The sequence below is a fragment of the Elgaria multicarinata genome, chromosome 12 (genome assembly GCF_023053635.1).
Source record: "Elgaria multicarinata webbii isolate HBS135686 ecotype San Diego chromosome 12, rElgMul1.1.pri, whole genome shotgun sequence".
Lineage (NCBI taxonomy): Eukaryota > Metazoa > Chordata > Lepidosauria > Squamata > Anguidae > Elgaria > Elgaria multicarinata.
In genome coordinates, this window is record NC_086182.1 from 28,895,142 (window position 1) to 28,912,958 (window position 17,817).

At 47.4% G+C, this 17,817-nt stretch overlaps 1 protein-coding gene across 1 annotated transcript in view; it reads right to left on the minus strand.

The window, feature by feature from the left end:
- NCAPD3 (non-SMC condensin II complex subunit D3) overlaps nucleotides 1-17,817 on the minus strand; it is a 65,008-nt gene that overhangs the window by 44,257 nt on the left and 2,934 nt on the right. The window contains exons 2-12 of the mRNA XM_063138874.1: nucleotides 13,568-13,722; nucleotides 12,095-12,257; nucleotides 9,939-10,111; nucleotides 8,832-9,002; nucleotides 7,554-7,615; nucleotides 6,861-6,948; nucleotides 3,551-3,684; nucleotides 3,085-3,157; nucleotides 1,920-2,045; nucleotides 1,478-1,733; nucleotides 939-1,001 (exon numbers count right to left, since the gene is read on the minus strand). Of these exons, the coding sequence (XP_062994944.1) occupies nucleotides 939-1,001; nucleotides 1,478-1,733; nucleotides 1,920-2,045; nucleotides 3,085-3,157; nucleotides 3,551-3,684; nucleotides 6,861-6,948; nucleotides 7,554-7,615; nucleotides 8,832-9,002; nucleotides 9,939-10,079 (1,114 nt within the window). The 5' untranslated portion in view covers nucleotides 10,080-10,111; nucleotides 12,095-12,257; nucleotides 13,568-13,722. The remainder of the gene's footprint in view (nucleotides 1-938; nucleotides 1,002-1,477; nucleotides 1,734-1,919; nucleotides 2,046-3,084; nucleotides 3,158-3,550; nucleotides 3,685-6,860; nucleotides 6,949-7,553; nucleotides 7,616-8,831; nucleotides 9,003-9,938; nucleotides 10,112-12,094; nucleotides 12,258-13,567; nucleotides 13,723-17,817) is intronic.

Here is a 17,817-nt window from a genome sequence, read left to right on the forward strand (position 1 = left end):
AACCAGCCGTCGGCCAGGGATGAACAAGCAAGACATGGTGCAGCACCACCTTCCCACCCATGTTCCCCAGCAACTGGTGCACACAGACTTATTGTCTTGAATACTGGAGATAGCACACAACCATCAGGGCTAGTAGCCATGGATAGCCTTCTCCTCCAGGAATTTATCCGACCTCCTTTCAAAGCCATCCAAATGGGTGGCAATCACTACATCTTGTGGTAGGGAGTTCCATAATTTAACTATGTGCTGTGTGACTTTCAAATCATTCTATTTTATGCTCAACCAAAGAGATCTAGTGAACAATCAGGGACCAACGACAGGCCTTTCAGCGCTCTTCAACCCCACCCCATTTCTGTTTTATGGGTGTATACTGAATGGGACGTTGACTGAAGAGGTGACCAGGTGGTGGAACTCCCTCTCCGCTGTCTAGGAATACAGCCTTGGCAAAGGCATGCTCCCGTAGCGAAAAGATGTATTTGTGTATTTGCAGCCTGCCTTTCCACCAAATAGTGCTCAAGCAGCTAATGGTGGTAAAAGATAAAATACAAATCAACCACTAAATGCAACCCAAGAACAGGGCAGATATAAAACATCAATAAAAACTGATACACACAGTGACCATAAACAAATCAGGTCATCAAGCCTAAGGCCTGCCTGAACGTTGTTTTATTCTATTATAGATGATGATGATAATCATGGTCGGTGAGAAGGTCCTCTCTCGAATTCCCCACCAAACGTGGGGCAGAAAGAAGGGCTTCCCCTGAAAAACTGAAAACCCGGGCAGGCGCATAGGACACAACCTGGTCCCTGAGATGTTTTGACATCCTCTCTTCATCGCATTTCTAATGGGTTTAAGCAGACGCCAAGCGCCACTGGAACACTAAGGGACAAGCGTGGCAACCTTAAGAGTGGCACCGCCATTAGACTGTTTTACTCACCCTCGGTATCAGTGAAGAACGTCTGAGCTGGTGTGTCTGAGTCAGATACTGTAGAAACAGCGACTGTGGGGGGTAGTCAGGAGAAGAAGGTTAAATGCAATTTGACAGCCTATGAAGGACCCATGCCAGGGCAGCCCCACGTGAAGCAGGATTTTTTGGGGGGGGAGCAACTGACAACCTCTGAGCCCTACCCAGGTGGGGACTTCAGTAAGGCTGTCAACTCACATCTGAAACCCCTGCAGGTCACTTCTTTTGGGGGCACCTGCTGTACTGAAGCATGCTGCGTAGATGTTCTAGGAGCTCAGAGATGCTTAAGGGGGGTCATCCCACATTTCTCCCCTTTCCCCGCCCCAATAACAACCCTGGGAGACGGAGCGCAGGCTGAGAGATACTGACCAGCCCCAAGCCACCACCGGGTTTGATGGATAAGCGGGGGTTTGATTCCAGATTCCACAAGCCCCTAAGCCTGACAATCCAGCCAAGACATCATGAAGGCTCTCTGGCCATTAGCAACACTACCTTCTTCCCACCCTACGTACCGCCTTGCAGCAGCTCCTGGATGGTCTCTGCGCTCGATGCGGCTTTGGTTTCCAGGCAGTGAGCAAAGCTCGAAAGCGCCTTGCTGCGGACCGTCGGCGATTTGTCTGAGCACCGGCCGAATACCATGACCTGCACCAGGAACTTGTGTTTCAGGAACGTCTGCTGCTCCTCAGACAAGGCACCCATGTCCTGATCCCGCTCGGGAAGGTCCAGCAGGGCCACGGCGGCATCAAGGGCAAACACCCGGTAAGAGATCTGTTGGGAGAAGCACGCAAGACTTTGCCCGTAGCCGAGAAGCGTGGTGCCGAAAGGACACCGCCGTTTGCCAAGGGTGAGCAGAGGCCGGCTGAAAATTCGATGGATCGCCCCGATGACGCTGTACACAAAGGATGTACATTGGCACCCCAAGGGGCCACTGCGTTCAAGCCACCGTCCCCTCACCTTGTCATTGCGTGAGTAGCGATACAGCCACGCCATGAAGTCGGCGTGTTCCGCACACGGGAACTTGTAGAGCAGCTGTGCCAAAGCCAGCGCTGCGTACGTTCGATATTCCGACTTATCAGGCACCTGCCATGAAACGGATAAAGGAAATCGTCACGGCTACTTGAAGCCGGATTGCCTGCCATAACGACGGCTTCAGTATCTGGAGCAGGATCGAGGCTGGCGACGGACAGCCCTTAGACTAGACCAGGGGTGCAGAACCTCTTTCAGCAGGAGGGCCAGATTCCACGCCGGAGAAGCTCTCGGGGGCCACATTGCAGTGGCAGATGGGGGGGGGGGGGGCAAAGTAACAAAAAACAAAACACACACACACATACACACAAAAACACACCAGTATGATTTAGCTTAAAGCTCAAACTGCCTGTATCTAAGACTTAGGAGAAAACCTAGGAAACCAGTCAATGATCAGTGTTGGGGGAAAGGGGGAGGTGCTATCTGGGGAACCCAGGTGGGCCAAGATTTGGTCCCCAGGCCTGCAGTTCTGCACTCTTGGGACAGACCCAGCCCAAGTTACGTCCTGGCTGAACAACCAGCCCAAGTAAATGACAGCCTTCTGTTGCCATGTGTGGGCAGGGAGCAAGCCAGAGTACAACAGGATCAGCATGATGCTTTGAATGACAGCACAGTGTTCTGTTACATCATAAATGGCATTCAATTATTGCAAAAGTCCTCAACAGACACAGATCCAAGACCTAGATTTGAAAACAAAAAAAAAGTTTACCTCCGCTATGTGACAGGTTACTTTACCTGGTGGCATTTCCCAGTACCCCAATGATGTTTAACTCTAGAGAGAGTTTCGGCTATTGGGCGGTATAAAAATGTAATAAATAAATAAATAAAAATAAATAACAAAACAAGCTCCTAAGAACTATATGTTCATCTGTACGTTGCTGAAAGGCAACACTAGGCTCAGGCTATACGGGGGTCAGTAACTGGCAACCCTTGGGCCAAAGCCAGCCTGAGCGAAGTCCCAGCTGGTCAACCAAATGAAAACACCTGCCTCGTCACTGCTGTAAATTAACAGCCAGCAATAGGAGAACAAGTGCTCCTTTTTCCAGAAAAAGGTGGGTGGGGAGATTCAATGCAGCCACAGAAAAAACCCTACCTTGACACACATATGCTGTAATAAGATCCGCAACACAGGGAAGACGGCTGCTTTGAGTTCTTCTGCGAGAGAGCTGCAGAAAACAAGAGATGTACCCCTGATTTGAGGAGAAGGCCGGGCGGGACAAACCCACATTTCGCAAGAGATCAGATCTATTTTGAGCTAACGTATGAAGCGGCCTTGCACGCAGTTAGTATAAATACTCCCAGTGTTAAGAGACCGACAAGATAACCCTGGGCCAATGAGTTGCCAAATTTATAACAGAAATAATCACAAGTACTATTGTGTTGGTCAGTTTACAGATGTACACAGTCCGTCGGAATTTTAAAGTACACGGGCGTTCGGGCCGCTTGTGTGAAGGATGCATTGCTAAAACCACCCAAGAGAAATTGCCAAGTAATCGCGGTTGTAACGCAGCTCTGCACAGATGCAGAAAAGCCAAGGAACAGCTGCGTTTGAGCTTCACCTGATGAATTTGATGGCCTGGTCCCTGGCACCAATGACCTGAGATGGAATAGTAGCTGACGCAGCGCTGGATCCTTCTCTCCTTCCCAACATGAGGATGATGTTGAGAAATCGATGGAGCACTCGGCGCAGAACCTAGAACAGAAGGAAGGGGGAGGGAAGACAATGGATGGTTGATGGGCATCACGGAGAGTTCTCCGTGCTGCCAACTTTTCCTGACAAAATCAGTGTACCCAGCAAGTGCATGCTGAACTCAAACAGTGATGCCTTGAAACTTAAGGATGTAAGAGGTGCCATACTGGATCAGACCAAGGATCCATCTAGTCCAGAACTGTGTTCACACAGTGGCCCTAGCACCAGTGCACCGAGATATCCCACACACAAGCCACCCCCTCCTCCGGTAAAAGGCATGTAAGAGGCCCCATCAGCATAGATTCAGTTTGTGAAGGAAGGCTGGGGTCCACCGAACCTCCCTGCAAGGTAGGCTCTGGACCAATCTCCCAGTAACCCAGATCCTCACCCCCCTAACCCCGCGCCAAGACGGTATTAGCCAGCCCTTCGGAGAATAACCACACTCACTGAATCTAACACTTAAGGCCCCAGTCAAAAGCACAATCAAAGGGACATAAATGGAAGGGAGAGAGAGGGGGGATGAGGGAAGAGGATTGAGGTAGGTTTTAGCAGCAATCAAACAGCAATCAACCACTTAAAACTTTAGCCCACCAGAAATCACACCCCAAACGCGACTAGTCCTCCCTGGAGCACTTAAAACACAAAAAAACTTTCTAAAAGGTTCGGGAACCAGAAGGTTCAACCATATAACACCTGCTCTGGTCCGCTTGCACTGGCTGCCTGTATGTTTCTGAGCCCAGTTCAAGGTGCTGGTTTTGACCTATAAAGCCTTACACGGCTTGGGACCACAATCCCTGACGGAACGCCTCTCCCGACGTGAATATACCCGGTCACTACGTTCAACATCTAAGGTCCTCCTCCGGGTGCCTACTCCGAGAGAGGCTCGGAGTGTGGCAACGAGGGACAGGGCCTTTTCGGTGGTGGCCCCCAGACTGTGGAATGATCTCCCTGACGAGGCTCGCCTGGCGCCAACGCTGCTATCTTTCTGGGCCAGGTTAAGACTTTCCTCTTTGCCCAGGCATATGGCGGCACATCTTAATCACCCACGTTTTTGTTTTGTTTTTTAACGGTTGTTAATGCTTTATTTATTTATTTATTTATTTATTACATTTCTATACCGCCCAATAGCCAGAGCTCTCTGGGCGGTTCACAAAAATCAAAAACATTCAAAGTATAAAACAACAGTATAAAACCATACTATAAAATACAATACAAAAGCTCAACCAGATAAAAAACAGCAGCAATGCAAAATTACAAATTTAAAACACCAAGTTAAAATGTATTTATAGACTGTTAAAATGCTGGGAGAACAAAAAGGTCTTCATGTGTGTATGTTCTGTGTTTTAGAATTTTACATTTTGCATACTCGATTTTATCTTAATTTTAGAATTTCTGTAAACCGCCCAGAGAGCCCTGGCTATGGGAGCGGAATATAAGTGCAATAAATAAATAAATAAATAAATAAATAAAACCGAGCCATAACCCAGCTTGCTGGGGATCTCCCGTTCCACACGCGTGTAGTTCCAGGGAAGATGGCTGGCCCCTGGTTGCCCACTCCTTTATTCCTGGCAGTGCCATGGCCCCCTGCATGCCAACCAATCCAAAACCTCATTCAGGCCTCAGGCTCCCCCCTCCCTTGAAAATGGGCCCCCTCCCCACCAGGTCATTTTCCCCACAGCTGAAGCGAGTCAGCATCCAATTAGCAGGACCTTGAGTTAGGCTGATAACTTCCCAGGTGCTCCCCCCCCTCCCTCCCTGCCCAGAGGTCTGAACAAGTCTGAGCAAGAGCGCAGTCATCTTGGCCGTTCTTCACATAGTTAATACTGGATTGCCAGTTACCCATCCCTACTTTGAGCACAAGAGCGGAGCCTCCAACTGAGTTAAACATCAAAATTGAGGGCCTGCTGCCTATTTCAACAGAAGGCGGCTTGCGTGCTGTGTTTTTCGTTACGTCCTGCATGGCAATTTTTAGCTGCCAAGCCAGACCTCCTACCCCAAGGCCTGACGGACTGAGGGATATAAATATATCCCAATTCTTGCAGCCTGCTCCTCTTCGACACGCTTTCTCACGCCTACACACGCCACGCACCTCAGTTCAGCCAGGCGGTGCTCAAAATTAAAAACCCTACGGAAAGAGAGTTTTGCACAGAAAAGTCTCAGTTAAATAGAAGCATGAAAGGTTCAGCCTTACAGGGAACTGCGGAAATCAAAAAGGAAGGATTCGCTGAGGGTTTGTGGGAGCCCCGTTCAAAACTGTGTGGGAAGGCTTCCATGGAATTTGCTCTACCTCCCCTCGTCGTGAAATGCCACACATCAGTCATTTGCAACGGTACCAAAACTCCCTCTAGCAGGCAAAGCCATGAACTGTAGGATGTTTGTGGGTCTGGGTTTGGAAACAGACAGAGGTATACTTGGTTTCCATGCTGAGGAAACCCTCCAAAAGGATCTCAGAAACACATGCACAGGTGTGTGTGTGTGTGTGTGTCTGTGACACAAGTTACAGATGTGGTTACAGAACACAAGTCGGAGAGAGAAAATCTTAGTGACTGAAGCCCTTCCAAATGGCTGGCCCAAGAGGTGGAAAATCCAGAACGGTGCACGTTTGAGTGCGAGACGAAAAAGCAAAATGGAACGGGGTGGTGGTGACGGATCGCGTTGCTTGAACCCCTTACAGCTTAAAGCAATGAGCTTTGCTATTTTTAAGGATAAGCCTGGAAGTGCCACTGGGATCATTTGGGGGGGGGGGGGTTCTGGGCTGCCTCTGTGCCACTCGACAAGGTGTTTTCAAGCCTCCTTTAAGTTAAATCCAAATGCGGTGCTCTTAGTAGTTGTCATTAGCCCGTTTTACTAGCAGGAGGCCTTTACACATGCACACCTTAAGAATTCTCTACAGAGAGGGGAGAGGCACCAACATAAGGCTCAAGTTAAAGGAAGCCAGATTCCAGTTGGACATCAGGAAAAACTTCCTGACTTTTAGAGCAGTACGACAATGGAATCAGTTACCTAGGGAGGTTGTGGGCTCTCCCACACTAGAGGCCTTCAAGAGGCAGCTGGACAACCATCTATCAGGGATGCTTTAGGGTGGATTCCTGCATTGAGCAGGGGGTTGGACTCGATGGCCTTGTAGGCCCCTTCCAACTCTGCTATTCTATGATTCTATGAAGATGCGTCGTTTTTACCTGATCTTCTAGGCTGTGAAGTGGGGAACACAGCAGTCGTAAACCAAAGTAGGCAAGTTCAGGGACATACTTGGCTTTGTCGATCGTCCTGTACCAAAGGACAAATTCACAGCTGTTTAATGGATCTATTTTATTCAAAGGCTAGTCCAAACATACATACAGTAAAAAATCCCCAGATTTTGTTCACGAACAGGTAAGTTAAAGCATGGCTAAAGCTAGAAGTGGGAAACGCCTGACTCCACTTGAATGTTTACGGCAGCGGTTCTCAACCTGTGGGTCGCGACCCCTTTGGGGGTCGAACGACCCTTTCACAGGGGTCGCCTAAGACCATCAGAAAACACATATTTCATTCATTTGTAATTACAAATAAATATTTCACAATATATAATTACATATTGTTTTTGTGATTAATCACTATGCTTTAATTATGTTCAGTTTGTAACAATGAAAATACATCCTACTTATCAGATTCATAACAGTATTCATTACGATTCATAACAGTAGCAAAATTACAGTTATGAAGTAGCAACGAAAATAATTTTATGGTTGGGGTTCACCACAACATGAGGAACTGTATTAAAGGGTCACGACATTACGAAAGTTGAGAACCACTGGTTTACGGGGTTCTTCCCACCCCAGCTACAATGCTTCACATTCCTCATAGTACATCAAGATTCAAGACCAAGAACTCACATCCGCTCTGAAGGCTCAAACTCGCGTAGGCAGGGCTCAAACCCTGTCAGATTAACGAAGATCTACAAGAGAAGCCAGGCAAAGTTAAGAGTTAGATTAAACAGTAGGGAGATGGTCTCGTCTAAGCTGCCTCATGAACCCAGGTAGGCCACCCAACCCAATGATGGCTCTAGGGCAGAGGCAAGAACAGAAGAGGACACCCCGTGCCAGCAACACGTGCCTGGGACATTTTTTTTCTGATTTACAGGAGACTGGGAAACCTGTGAAGTGCCCAACCCCCTTTCATCAAGGGAAGAAAGAACGCAATACCTGACGGAACGCCTCCCCCGACATGAACCTACCCGTACGCTGCGCTCAACATCTAAGGTCCTCCTCCGAGTGCCTACTCCGAGGGAAGCTCGGAGGATGGCAACAAGGGAGAGGGCCTTTTCAGTGGTGGCCCCCCGACTGTGGAATGATCTCCCCGATGAGGCTCGCCTGGCGCCAACATTGTTATCTTTTCGGCGCCAGGTCAAGACTTTCCTCTTCTCCCAGGCATTTTAACAGCATTTAACAACGTTAAGTTTGTTTTTAATGGACCCCAGAACTGTTGTTTTTAAATGGATACTGTTGTTTTTATACTGTTTTTATGTTTTTTAAATTTTTGTAGGCTTTTAATGTTTACTATTTTTAATTGTTGTGAACCGCCCAGAGAGCTTCGGCTGTGGGGCGGTATATAAACGTAATTAAATAAATAAATAAAATAAATAAAAGGAAAACACAAGGTCTTGAGGAATACTCTGACCTTCCTTGCTTCTAAACGGTCTACATGCCCCCCCTTTTAAAAAAGCATCTGTAACGGGATCCAAAGGATAGTAAGTGTCCACTTGTTCTTCTAGCAGATTCCCAGAAGGCCAGCTCATTCTTTAGGGACCCTTTATGCCACTCACGTTGCAAGTATATTTATTAAAGAGAGAGTATCTACCACCCCAATCCCAGCATCCTGCATCTAGACGTGGCCAGCCAGAGACCTCTGGGAAGCTCATGAACCAGGACATGTAGTTCACCCGTCCTTCCCTGTTTCTGTGTCCGGTGCCTGGTATTTAGAGGGGTACACCCACTGAAGACGGAGGTTTCATTTAGCTACCAGGGCTCATAGGTGTAGACAGATCTATTTTTCATGAATCCAACTGATGCTTTCTCTAGAACCCAGCTAACCTAGTGACCGCCAGCTTGAGGCAGGTCCGTGCCCCTACTACTTCGACACAAGGTTGATGTGGTCCTGATGTTTCCACTCACCTGAATGCAAGTCTGCATGCACTGGGGCCTATCCTTCAGGGAGAACTTGGAAAGCAACCGCAGGAGGTTTTTCAGGAGGAGGAAGAGGGCATTCCGAATCTGAAGCAGCTCCTGGGCAGAGAAGTAAATCTCTTCTTCCTGGTCTTCCTCCTCTTCAAAGTTCTCATCCATCTGGAATGGCAGGACGTGGACTAAGGAGCGGCTAGAGCAAAGCAGGCAGCTGGCGGCCTCCTGGCCGATAACTCACTCCATATAAAAAAAGCAATTTTCGATTCGGTTGTCAGTGGCCCTAGCACCAAACTTTAGAACGTACCAAAAGGGCAGATCATAAGGCAGAACGGAAGTCGAACAGGTGCAGGATGCAAAAGGTTTTTACACTACTTATATCAATCCCACTGAGCAACCATTGTAGGAGTATGTAGTTTAGCACCATGTTCAGGAGTGTGGCCTGGTTCAGACAACACGCTAAACCATGCTGCTTAACCACAAAATGGTTAATGGGATGCATTGACCATAGCACATTCCATTTACCATTTTGTGGTTAAGCAGCATGGTTTAGCGTGTTGTCTGAACAGGCCTACATTGTCTAAGAAATAAGAGATTCCCCCAATGAAGAGTTCTTTCCCTGAGATACGTTGGAATCAATACACTTGATCTGTTGACCAGCCACGCTATAGCAAACTACTGGATTTTAACCAAAGCGAAATAAGAAGTTCGCCCATAGTTTCATAAGAAAGATATTAAAGTGACTTCCAAAAGTTGTACGAGTGGGATATTCTTGAGTGTTACAGTTCTTTCGTTATATATTTGGGAAGCCTTCAACGGAAGCTCGGCGTCAACTTTCCAACAGAGGCTGACTACTGAAAAGGGTGCACAAAACCAGAGGCAAGTTGGAAGTTTACCCCACTGTCCTGGTTATTTTGTCTTCGTACTGAAAAGGGTGTACATTTGTGCAGCAAGACACACGCCCAACTCCTAGATTCTTTAGAGTGGCCTTCAATATGGACTGCCCTGTGCTAAAAGAATCACCATCGCTTTTTGAAGGAGTCCGAAATTCTTAGGCTCTTATAAGTATTTTTGCCAGCAGATGCCGGATTATTTTCTTACCAGTGTGTTTTCCTTTCTCGCCCCCCTTCCTCGCTTTCTGTCACCCTTAGAGTTTGTACTGTTGTCTTTCTTCCTCTTTTTAGGCAGGTTCGACTCCTGGGGCCAGCACTTAGACAAGGTCTGAAGACATTTTTCGAACATCACTGGATGGAACACCCGATTGGCTATGCTACCTGCCGAAAAGGAAAGAGGGATAAGATCCTGCACATTAAGGAAACAACATTATATATTGGAGCACCAACAGTCAATGTAAGCAGCACAGAATGGTACAGGCCAGTAGAGGGGCATTAAGCAACCTTTAAAACAGCCTGCTGTGAAGGACTGAGGGGTTATAAAAGACAGTTGAGTTCTGAATTACATTTGTTTCTGAGTTAGATCTGTTTTCCTGTAGGTAGTAAACTATGTCTTCTTGTCAGGTAGTAAACCATAGTGGTGACGGATAGATAGAGAATAGTTTGATATGTTTATGGGAGGAATCTGGCCAGCTTGTTTATAGTTCAACCGGCGCCAGGACCCAGCTTTGGTATGTGGGAAAAGGTGGGAGTCAAACTTCCCGAGGTCAGGCAGAGGCTTCGCACCTGGGGGCTATCTCCTGCCTGGGCTAATTGGGCTTTGTGTGAGAAGAAAGAGCAAGCACCCTCATTAAGGGAGAGAGAGATAAAAAGGCTGATTGGACTAAGTTGGGCCAGGTCTTCAGCCTGGAGGCATGGACGTCTGCCGCTGCCCAGCCCGGGAGCTGAGAGCGAATTAGAGTATTGTTGTTTTGTAGAGGCTGGTTTTCCAAAGGCAAGTTTGGTCGCTGTTGACCGGGAGGAGAGGGGGGATTTAGCGGAGAGGCTGCCTGTTCCCTTTTTGATGGATTGGTGGGTGGTTCTGCCTAGTTTATATCTACCTCATTTCTTTTTCCCTTCTGCCTCTCAGTATTGCCCTTTTTATTGTTATGTTTGTAGCTGCTACCAACCAAGTTCTTAATTAGTATTTGTATTTCCACATTAAACTTTTATCTTGGTTATTCTGTGTGTTTGTGTGCCTTTATTCCAAGGTTATACCGGTCCCGTAATACGGGGGATTGGGGGAAGCACCCTGAGGGAACCCTTGGGAAGACCTGATTGACTCGGGCTTCCTTTACACCTGCCAGCTCCCTACCCAAGGAAAGAAGCTTAATAGGCAATTCACCAGCTGCTTATATTTCTATCACACTTTTGCTCCAAGGATCTTTTTCTCCCTTACATTGCCATGTTATACTAACAACAAAACTACAAGGTAGGTCAGGGTGAGTGAGTGAGACAGGACAGGAAGTGTCATGGCTAAGTGGTGCTTGAAACCCAGATGTCCCCTGACACTAAATCAGTCAAATCTGCAGCTTTGCAAGTCACTCCTAGGCCCTGGCACTGCAGCAACCCTCACACACAAATAAATAGAGTGTCCTCCACTGTGGCAATCTAATTATTTGTGGCAGCTTATGTCTGCCTTGCAAATAAGTTCACAAAAGCGGAGGTGGTTGTTGCTATTATTTTATTAGCCCTATATGGTCCGGGTCTAGGTTATTTGAAAGAACGTATTTTCCCTTATGAGCCTGCCCGTGCTTTGAGATCTTCTGGAGAAGCCCTTCTTTCATTCCCACCATCTTCACAGGCACGCTTGGTGGGAACATGGGAGAGGGCCTTCTCGGTGGCTGCTCCGGTGCTCTGGAACTCTCTTCCCAGGGAAGCTAGGCTGGCTCCCTCCTTGATGGGCTTTCGGAAGAAGGCTAAAACTTTTTTGTTCCAGCAGGCCTTTGGAGAATAATCTGGCCCTCCATCTATGTTATTGTCTTATAATTTTGTTGTGTATTTTAAATGTTTATGGTTTTGTTCCCTCCCCCCCAATGTATATTTTAAACTTTGTAAGGCCGCCTTGAGGCCCAACATCGGGCAAAAGGTGGGATACTACTACTACTAATAATAATAATAATAACAACAACAACTACTGATGACTAAGTCATTCATTTATGGGCCATAAAGGATGGAGCGGGGAAGCCACTTTTTGTGCAGACTGATCATCTTGAGTTAATGCTTATTCGCCGCTTAGTGATTTAGAAGAAAGCCTCTTTGATATCAATAGAACATATTTTTATGATGCCTACTTAGGGTGCCTGTACAAACCGCTGTGCTTACCTGGGATTTCAACCAGTAAGAAGTACAACCCAGCAGCATGAAGAGCATACAACCGCTGATGAACACTGGCCTTCTTACTCTGGGCCTCTTGGACAAAGTGATACAATACGGCCACAATGGCACTGTGGGAGATATTGTTGTCTGCAAAAAGAGGCCAGATGCTCTGAAACAGAAGAAGAAAATCTGAGCGGAGGAGGAAACACAACACCTCTCATATCGTGACATCAAATACTCAGGCAGCAGCCGAGTGATCTCTTTGGAATTGAAGAGAAAAGCATTCTCGGTTAGATGTTATGAAGTTTGTAGCGGTTAGCGCAGAGCTTTCCAAACTTTTCATGTTGGTGACACACTTTTTAGACACGCATCATTTCACGACACAGTAATTCAGTTTTACTAGCAAACCGGAGGTTAAACTAACCCCTTATAAGAGATACGGACACATACATAAATTGTAATAACGAAATGTATGGCGACACAACATATCTCATGAAAACCTTTCATTTATATTTTTTAAAAATGTATGATTTGCAAAGATAATAACATACATTTCCAAGACTTTTCACATTGAACCAATTTTGTTGAGTGGCGGTTGAGACGGTGTTCTATCAAAAAACTGGACCCACGGAATTTCTCGAATGCATCACTTCAGGTGCAGGCACGTCACCGGAAGTGATGCGGAATCAGCTGTTTCGACCCGATTATGCATACTGCGCATGCGCAGTGCCTGTATGATCCCTCGACCGTGGTGTGCATACACGGATATGACAGAAGGGGAATATACTAGTGCACCATACTAATCGCACCTTTGCCGCATAAAAATGCATGCAAGTTGGTATCGCTTATTTCACAGAGACTCAGAGGTTTCTCGTTATGTTCGCGTGACACACCTACACACTGCAGCGGACACACTAACATGTCGCGACACACAGTTTGGAAAGCTCTGGGTTAGAGTGTTGGACTAGGATTGGGAGATCCGGGTTCTACTCCTCACTGCCATGAAGCTCACTGGATGAGTTCAGGCCAGCCACTGACCTACCAAACAGAGTTGTTGTGAAGGTAAAATAAAGAGGAAGAGGATCATGTATGCCTCCTTGGGCTTTTGGGAAGAGAGGTGGGATACAGATGTAACAAAAGAAAAATAAATAGTTATTTACCATGCTTAAACTAGGGTGTGTGAACGTATGAGGGTTACGACCTAACCAGAGAGTTCTGTCAAGTCCTGGATAGACTGAACCACTGTCTTTAACTACCCTGGCAAAGTGCTAACAGCCAACCCTATGCAGTGTAGTGTACTAAGTCAATTTAAATTAATGCTTGGGAGGGGGGGCATAACTCAGGATAGGACTGAGATATATGGTGCTCCAAGATGCTCTTGTTGGAGCCATTCTCTCAAGCATTCGATTCTAAAATCGCCACCAGTAAATCAGAATAAAGCAGGCCGACCTTTGGTACCAGAACAAATGTGTGTCTTACCTCGGTGGCCTCATGGTCATCTGCAGCGAAAGGGTAGAGAGCCTTGTAGAGTTGAGAGAAGGCATCCAAACCATCCTCCGTTATCAAGCCCTCTGTTCTAGAATCCAAAGGCTCCGTCTCAGTGAAGTCTAATTCCCAAGCTGTGTCAATCCAGGCTGAAATGAGAAAATGTAACTTATTACAATGTATAAGGTGCTTTTCAGGCAAGAAGGGAGGGAAATCTATACCTACATCAATTATAAAATGGATGAGTTTTTGTTTTTAACTTAATACACTATTCATGGTTATTCTCTAGCTTTGCTAACATAAAGACTGTCATGTTTCTTTTTGCTTCTGCTCTCTGCCTAATCAGGAGTCTATATGTTTCACTTGAGGCAGATGAAGCCAGACTTCTATGTTTTTTTAAAACACGAGTGTGCCATCGCTTCTTCATCTTAGAATTCTAGGTGTGTAACCAGCACCTAGAAGAGGCTAACTCAGTGGTTCCCAAAATGGGCAGTACTGCCCCCTTGGGGACGGTGGGATTGCATAGGGGGACGTTAAGAGGCAAGGGGGCGGCAGGGGGGCGCTAAGAGGCAAGGGGGCGGCAGGGAGGCGCTCGCGGTGGTCTTTTCCGAGAAACGCCTCTCCAGAAGGTCTTAAAACCCAGGGACATTTTTATGGGAGAAGGTAGTTTGGTCCCAAGCCATACAGGGGAAGAATCAACACATGTATTAATATAGTTTAAGAACAGTCCTTTTAATAGTGAATTGAAATGTTTCAAAAGCACCAAAACACTAATAAAGAGACATACCCTGCTTGGTGTGCCCCGCCACGCTGGCTGCAAAACAGAGGCGTTCGCTCTCTTTTCCCTCCCTCCCTCGGCAAGCCTGTGGTGGGTGCTTCAGATTTTGAATAAATATTCAACTAATCGTTACTGTTTTGAATTTTATTGTTATTATGAAAACTGCTATTCTGAATAATGATTTTTATTGGTTCTGGGCATGAGTTTGTGGAACCAAGGGGGCGGTGACATGAAAAAGTTTGGGAACCACTGGGCTAACTCATTCTATTTACAATCTCCATCTTGACAGTGGGTTTAAACACAGGCCTTATAGCTACAACATCTAGCGTATTTTGTTTTTTTATCTTTGCACAGCTTCTTTTCGTACTACACAGCCTGATTAAGAGTCTTTGAAAACTTGAAAGCTAGCACACTACTTTGTGATACTTTGGTTGGTCCTAAGGAAGACTATGCCCAAACATGGGTTTTGTAAAATAAAATAACAATCTTGAAATGACAGCATAATAAATGGAGGAACATTAAACATAATAAACGGAGGAGCACTGAACAAACAGAAAGCTGCCAACCACAATGACAAATCTGTCCAAGGGAGACAATATTTTTTAAAAAGAAAACTGGGATGAGCTATAAACCTAAAAAAAAATTAATATGTTCCAGATTTCCAATTTATGAACATTCTGGGAAGTGTTTCTACGCCAGAGATTTCTGATGATTTCCTTTGGCCATGCACCCAGAATTCTCTATTGGAGATCTCCAACAGATCATTCTCCTTGCCCTCACCAGACTATAATTCTGAGGAAGCTTTCGGGGAAACCAAGACAATTGAACTGGAATAAAATTTTATAACTTTGAAGGAGATAGCCAAAAGGGTGTGCAAACTCATAAACATAGCTGAACACAGCTGTTGCTCTGATGCTTCAGGAAGATCCTCACATCTCAAAAGGCATCAAGTATGACGAATATTTGGAAGTTTTGGGTGCCAGGCATTCTGACTCTTCTGCATGTACTCACTTCCATTTAAAAACATCCCTAAGAAAAACTCAACTGACTCACTAGAATAGCAATCAGCCTCCCCTATGCCATTATCTTTTTAAAATAACTATGGAATTGAAGGAGAGAAAGACGACCTGAAGCATAAATTAGAAACTCTTACTAAAACTAATTATGGCACATCAGCTTCTGCAATTCCAGGGCAAACATTGAAACGCTCACTTTTATGCATCCATTCATTTTTTCTACACTGATATCACAAGGATAGGAGCTGACGACCAATTTAAACTCAGTTTCCCCCACCATTTTAGAATAAATGTGAGTCATCTTGATTTAAGAAGGCTACATGGAAAGAATTGGACTTGTCAAGCTTGTGACCCTTCGACCCCAAATACTAAAACCTAAAACCGTTTGTTATTTCAGAATGCAACCCAATGACGTCTCCAATGGAAGTAAGATTGCCCCTTTGAGGGTTACTTATTACATGCTAGTATCCTGCCACCCTATTATATTGCACCTTCAGCTTTGCTTATTGTTTCAGAGAATGAGTTGAGTCCTGGCTCACCCCAACACACACAAACACACATATAAGAAGAGCCCTGATGCTGGATCAGACCAAAGGTCCATCTAGTCCAGCACCCTGTTCTTACAGTGGCCAACCAGCTGTCAACCAGGAACCCACAGAATTCTCATCAGACCTCACACACTCACACTCTCTCTCTCACACACACACACAGACACCAGTATAAGGGATAAGATGTCTCCCTCCCAACCCTTTCACCACCAAAGGACCCAGGAGTTCTAGCACATACACACACACACACCCCAAGTAAATACAGGACCCAGGAGTCCTGGCGCTCCCAATCCCAAAACACAGAGTAGGTACACATACAGGAGCCAGGAGTCCTGGTTCTCCTTTCCCCGCTCCCAGGGGAAAAAAGGATATAGGACCCAGGAGTCCTGGCTCCACCCCACCCACAACGCAGAGAAGAGGGTGCAATTATAGAACCCAGGAGTCCTGCCCCCCAAGTGTAACCATAGAAGCCAGGAGTCCTGGCTCTCCCTCCAAGTGTCTATAGGGGGGACCCAGGAGTCCTGCCCCCCAAGTGTAACCATAGAACCCAGGAGTCCTGGCTCTCCCTCCCTCCCTCCAAGTGTCTATAAGGGGGAACCCAGGAGCCCTGCCCCCCAAGTGCAACCATAGAACCCAGGAGTCCTGGCTCTCCCTCCCTCCCTTCCAAAGTGTATAAAGGGGACCCAGGAGCCCTGCCCCCCAAGTGTAACCATAGAACCCAGGAGTCCTGGCTCTCCCTCCCTCCCTTCCAAAGTGTATAAAGGGGACCCAGGAGCCCTGCCCCCCAAGTATAACCATAGAAGCCAGGAGTCCTGGCTCTCCCTCCCTCCCTCCAAGTGTCTATAGGGGGGAACCCAGGAGCCCTGCCCCCCAAGTGTAACCATAGAAGCCAGGAGTCCTGGCTCTCCCTCCCTCCCTCCAAGTGTCTATAGGGGGGAACCCAGGAGTCCTGCCCCCCAAGTGTAACCATAGAACCCAGGAGTCCTGGCTCTCCCTCCCTCCCTCCCAATGTCTATAGGGGGAACCCAGGAGCCCTGCCCCCCAAGTGTAACTATAGAACCCAGGCTCTCCCTTCCACCCTCCCAATATCTATAGGGGGGACCCAGGAGCCCTGCCCCCCAAGTATAACCATAGAACCCAGGAGTCCTGGCTCTCCCTCCCCCCCTCCAAGTGTCTATAGGGGGGGACCCAGGAGCCCTGCCCCCCAAGTGTAACCATAGAAGCCAGGAGTCCTGGCTCTCCCTCCCTCCCTCCAAGTGTCTATAGGGGGAACCCAGGAGCCCTGCCCCCCAAGTGTAACCATAGAAGCCAGGAGTCCTGGCTCTCCCTCCCTCCCTCCAAGTGTCTATAGGGGGGAACCCAGGAGCCCTGCCCCCCAAGTGTAACCATAGAAGCCAGGAGTCCTGGCTCGCTCTCCCTCCCTCCAAGTGTCTATAGGGGGGAACCCAGGAGCCCTGCCCCCCAAGTGTAACCATAGAAGCCAGGAGTCCTGGCTCGCTCTCCCTCCCTCCAAGTGTCTATAGGGGGGGACCCAGGAGCCCTGCCCCCCAAGTGTAACCATAGAAGCCAGGAGTCCTGGCTCTCCCTCCCTCCCTCCAAGTGTCTATAGGGGGGAACCCATGAGTCCTGCCCCCCAAGTGTAACCATAGAACCCAGTAGTCCTGGCTCTCCCTCCCTCCCTCCAAGTGTCTATAGGGGGAACCCAGGAGCCCTGCCCCCCAAGTGTAACCATAGAAGCCAGGAGTCCTGGCTCTCCCTCCCTCCCTCCAAGTGTCTATAGGGGGGAACCCAGGAGCCCTGCCCCCCAAGTGTAACCATAGAAGCCAGGAGTCCTGGCTCGCTCTCCCTCCCTCCCTCCAAGTGTCTATAGGGGGGAACCCAGGAGCCCTGCCCCCCAAGTGT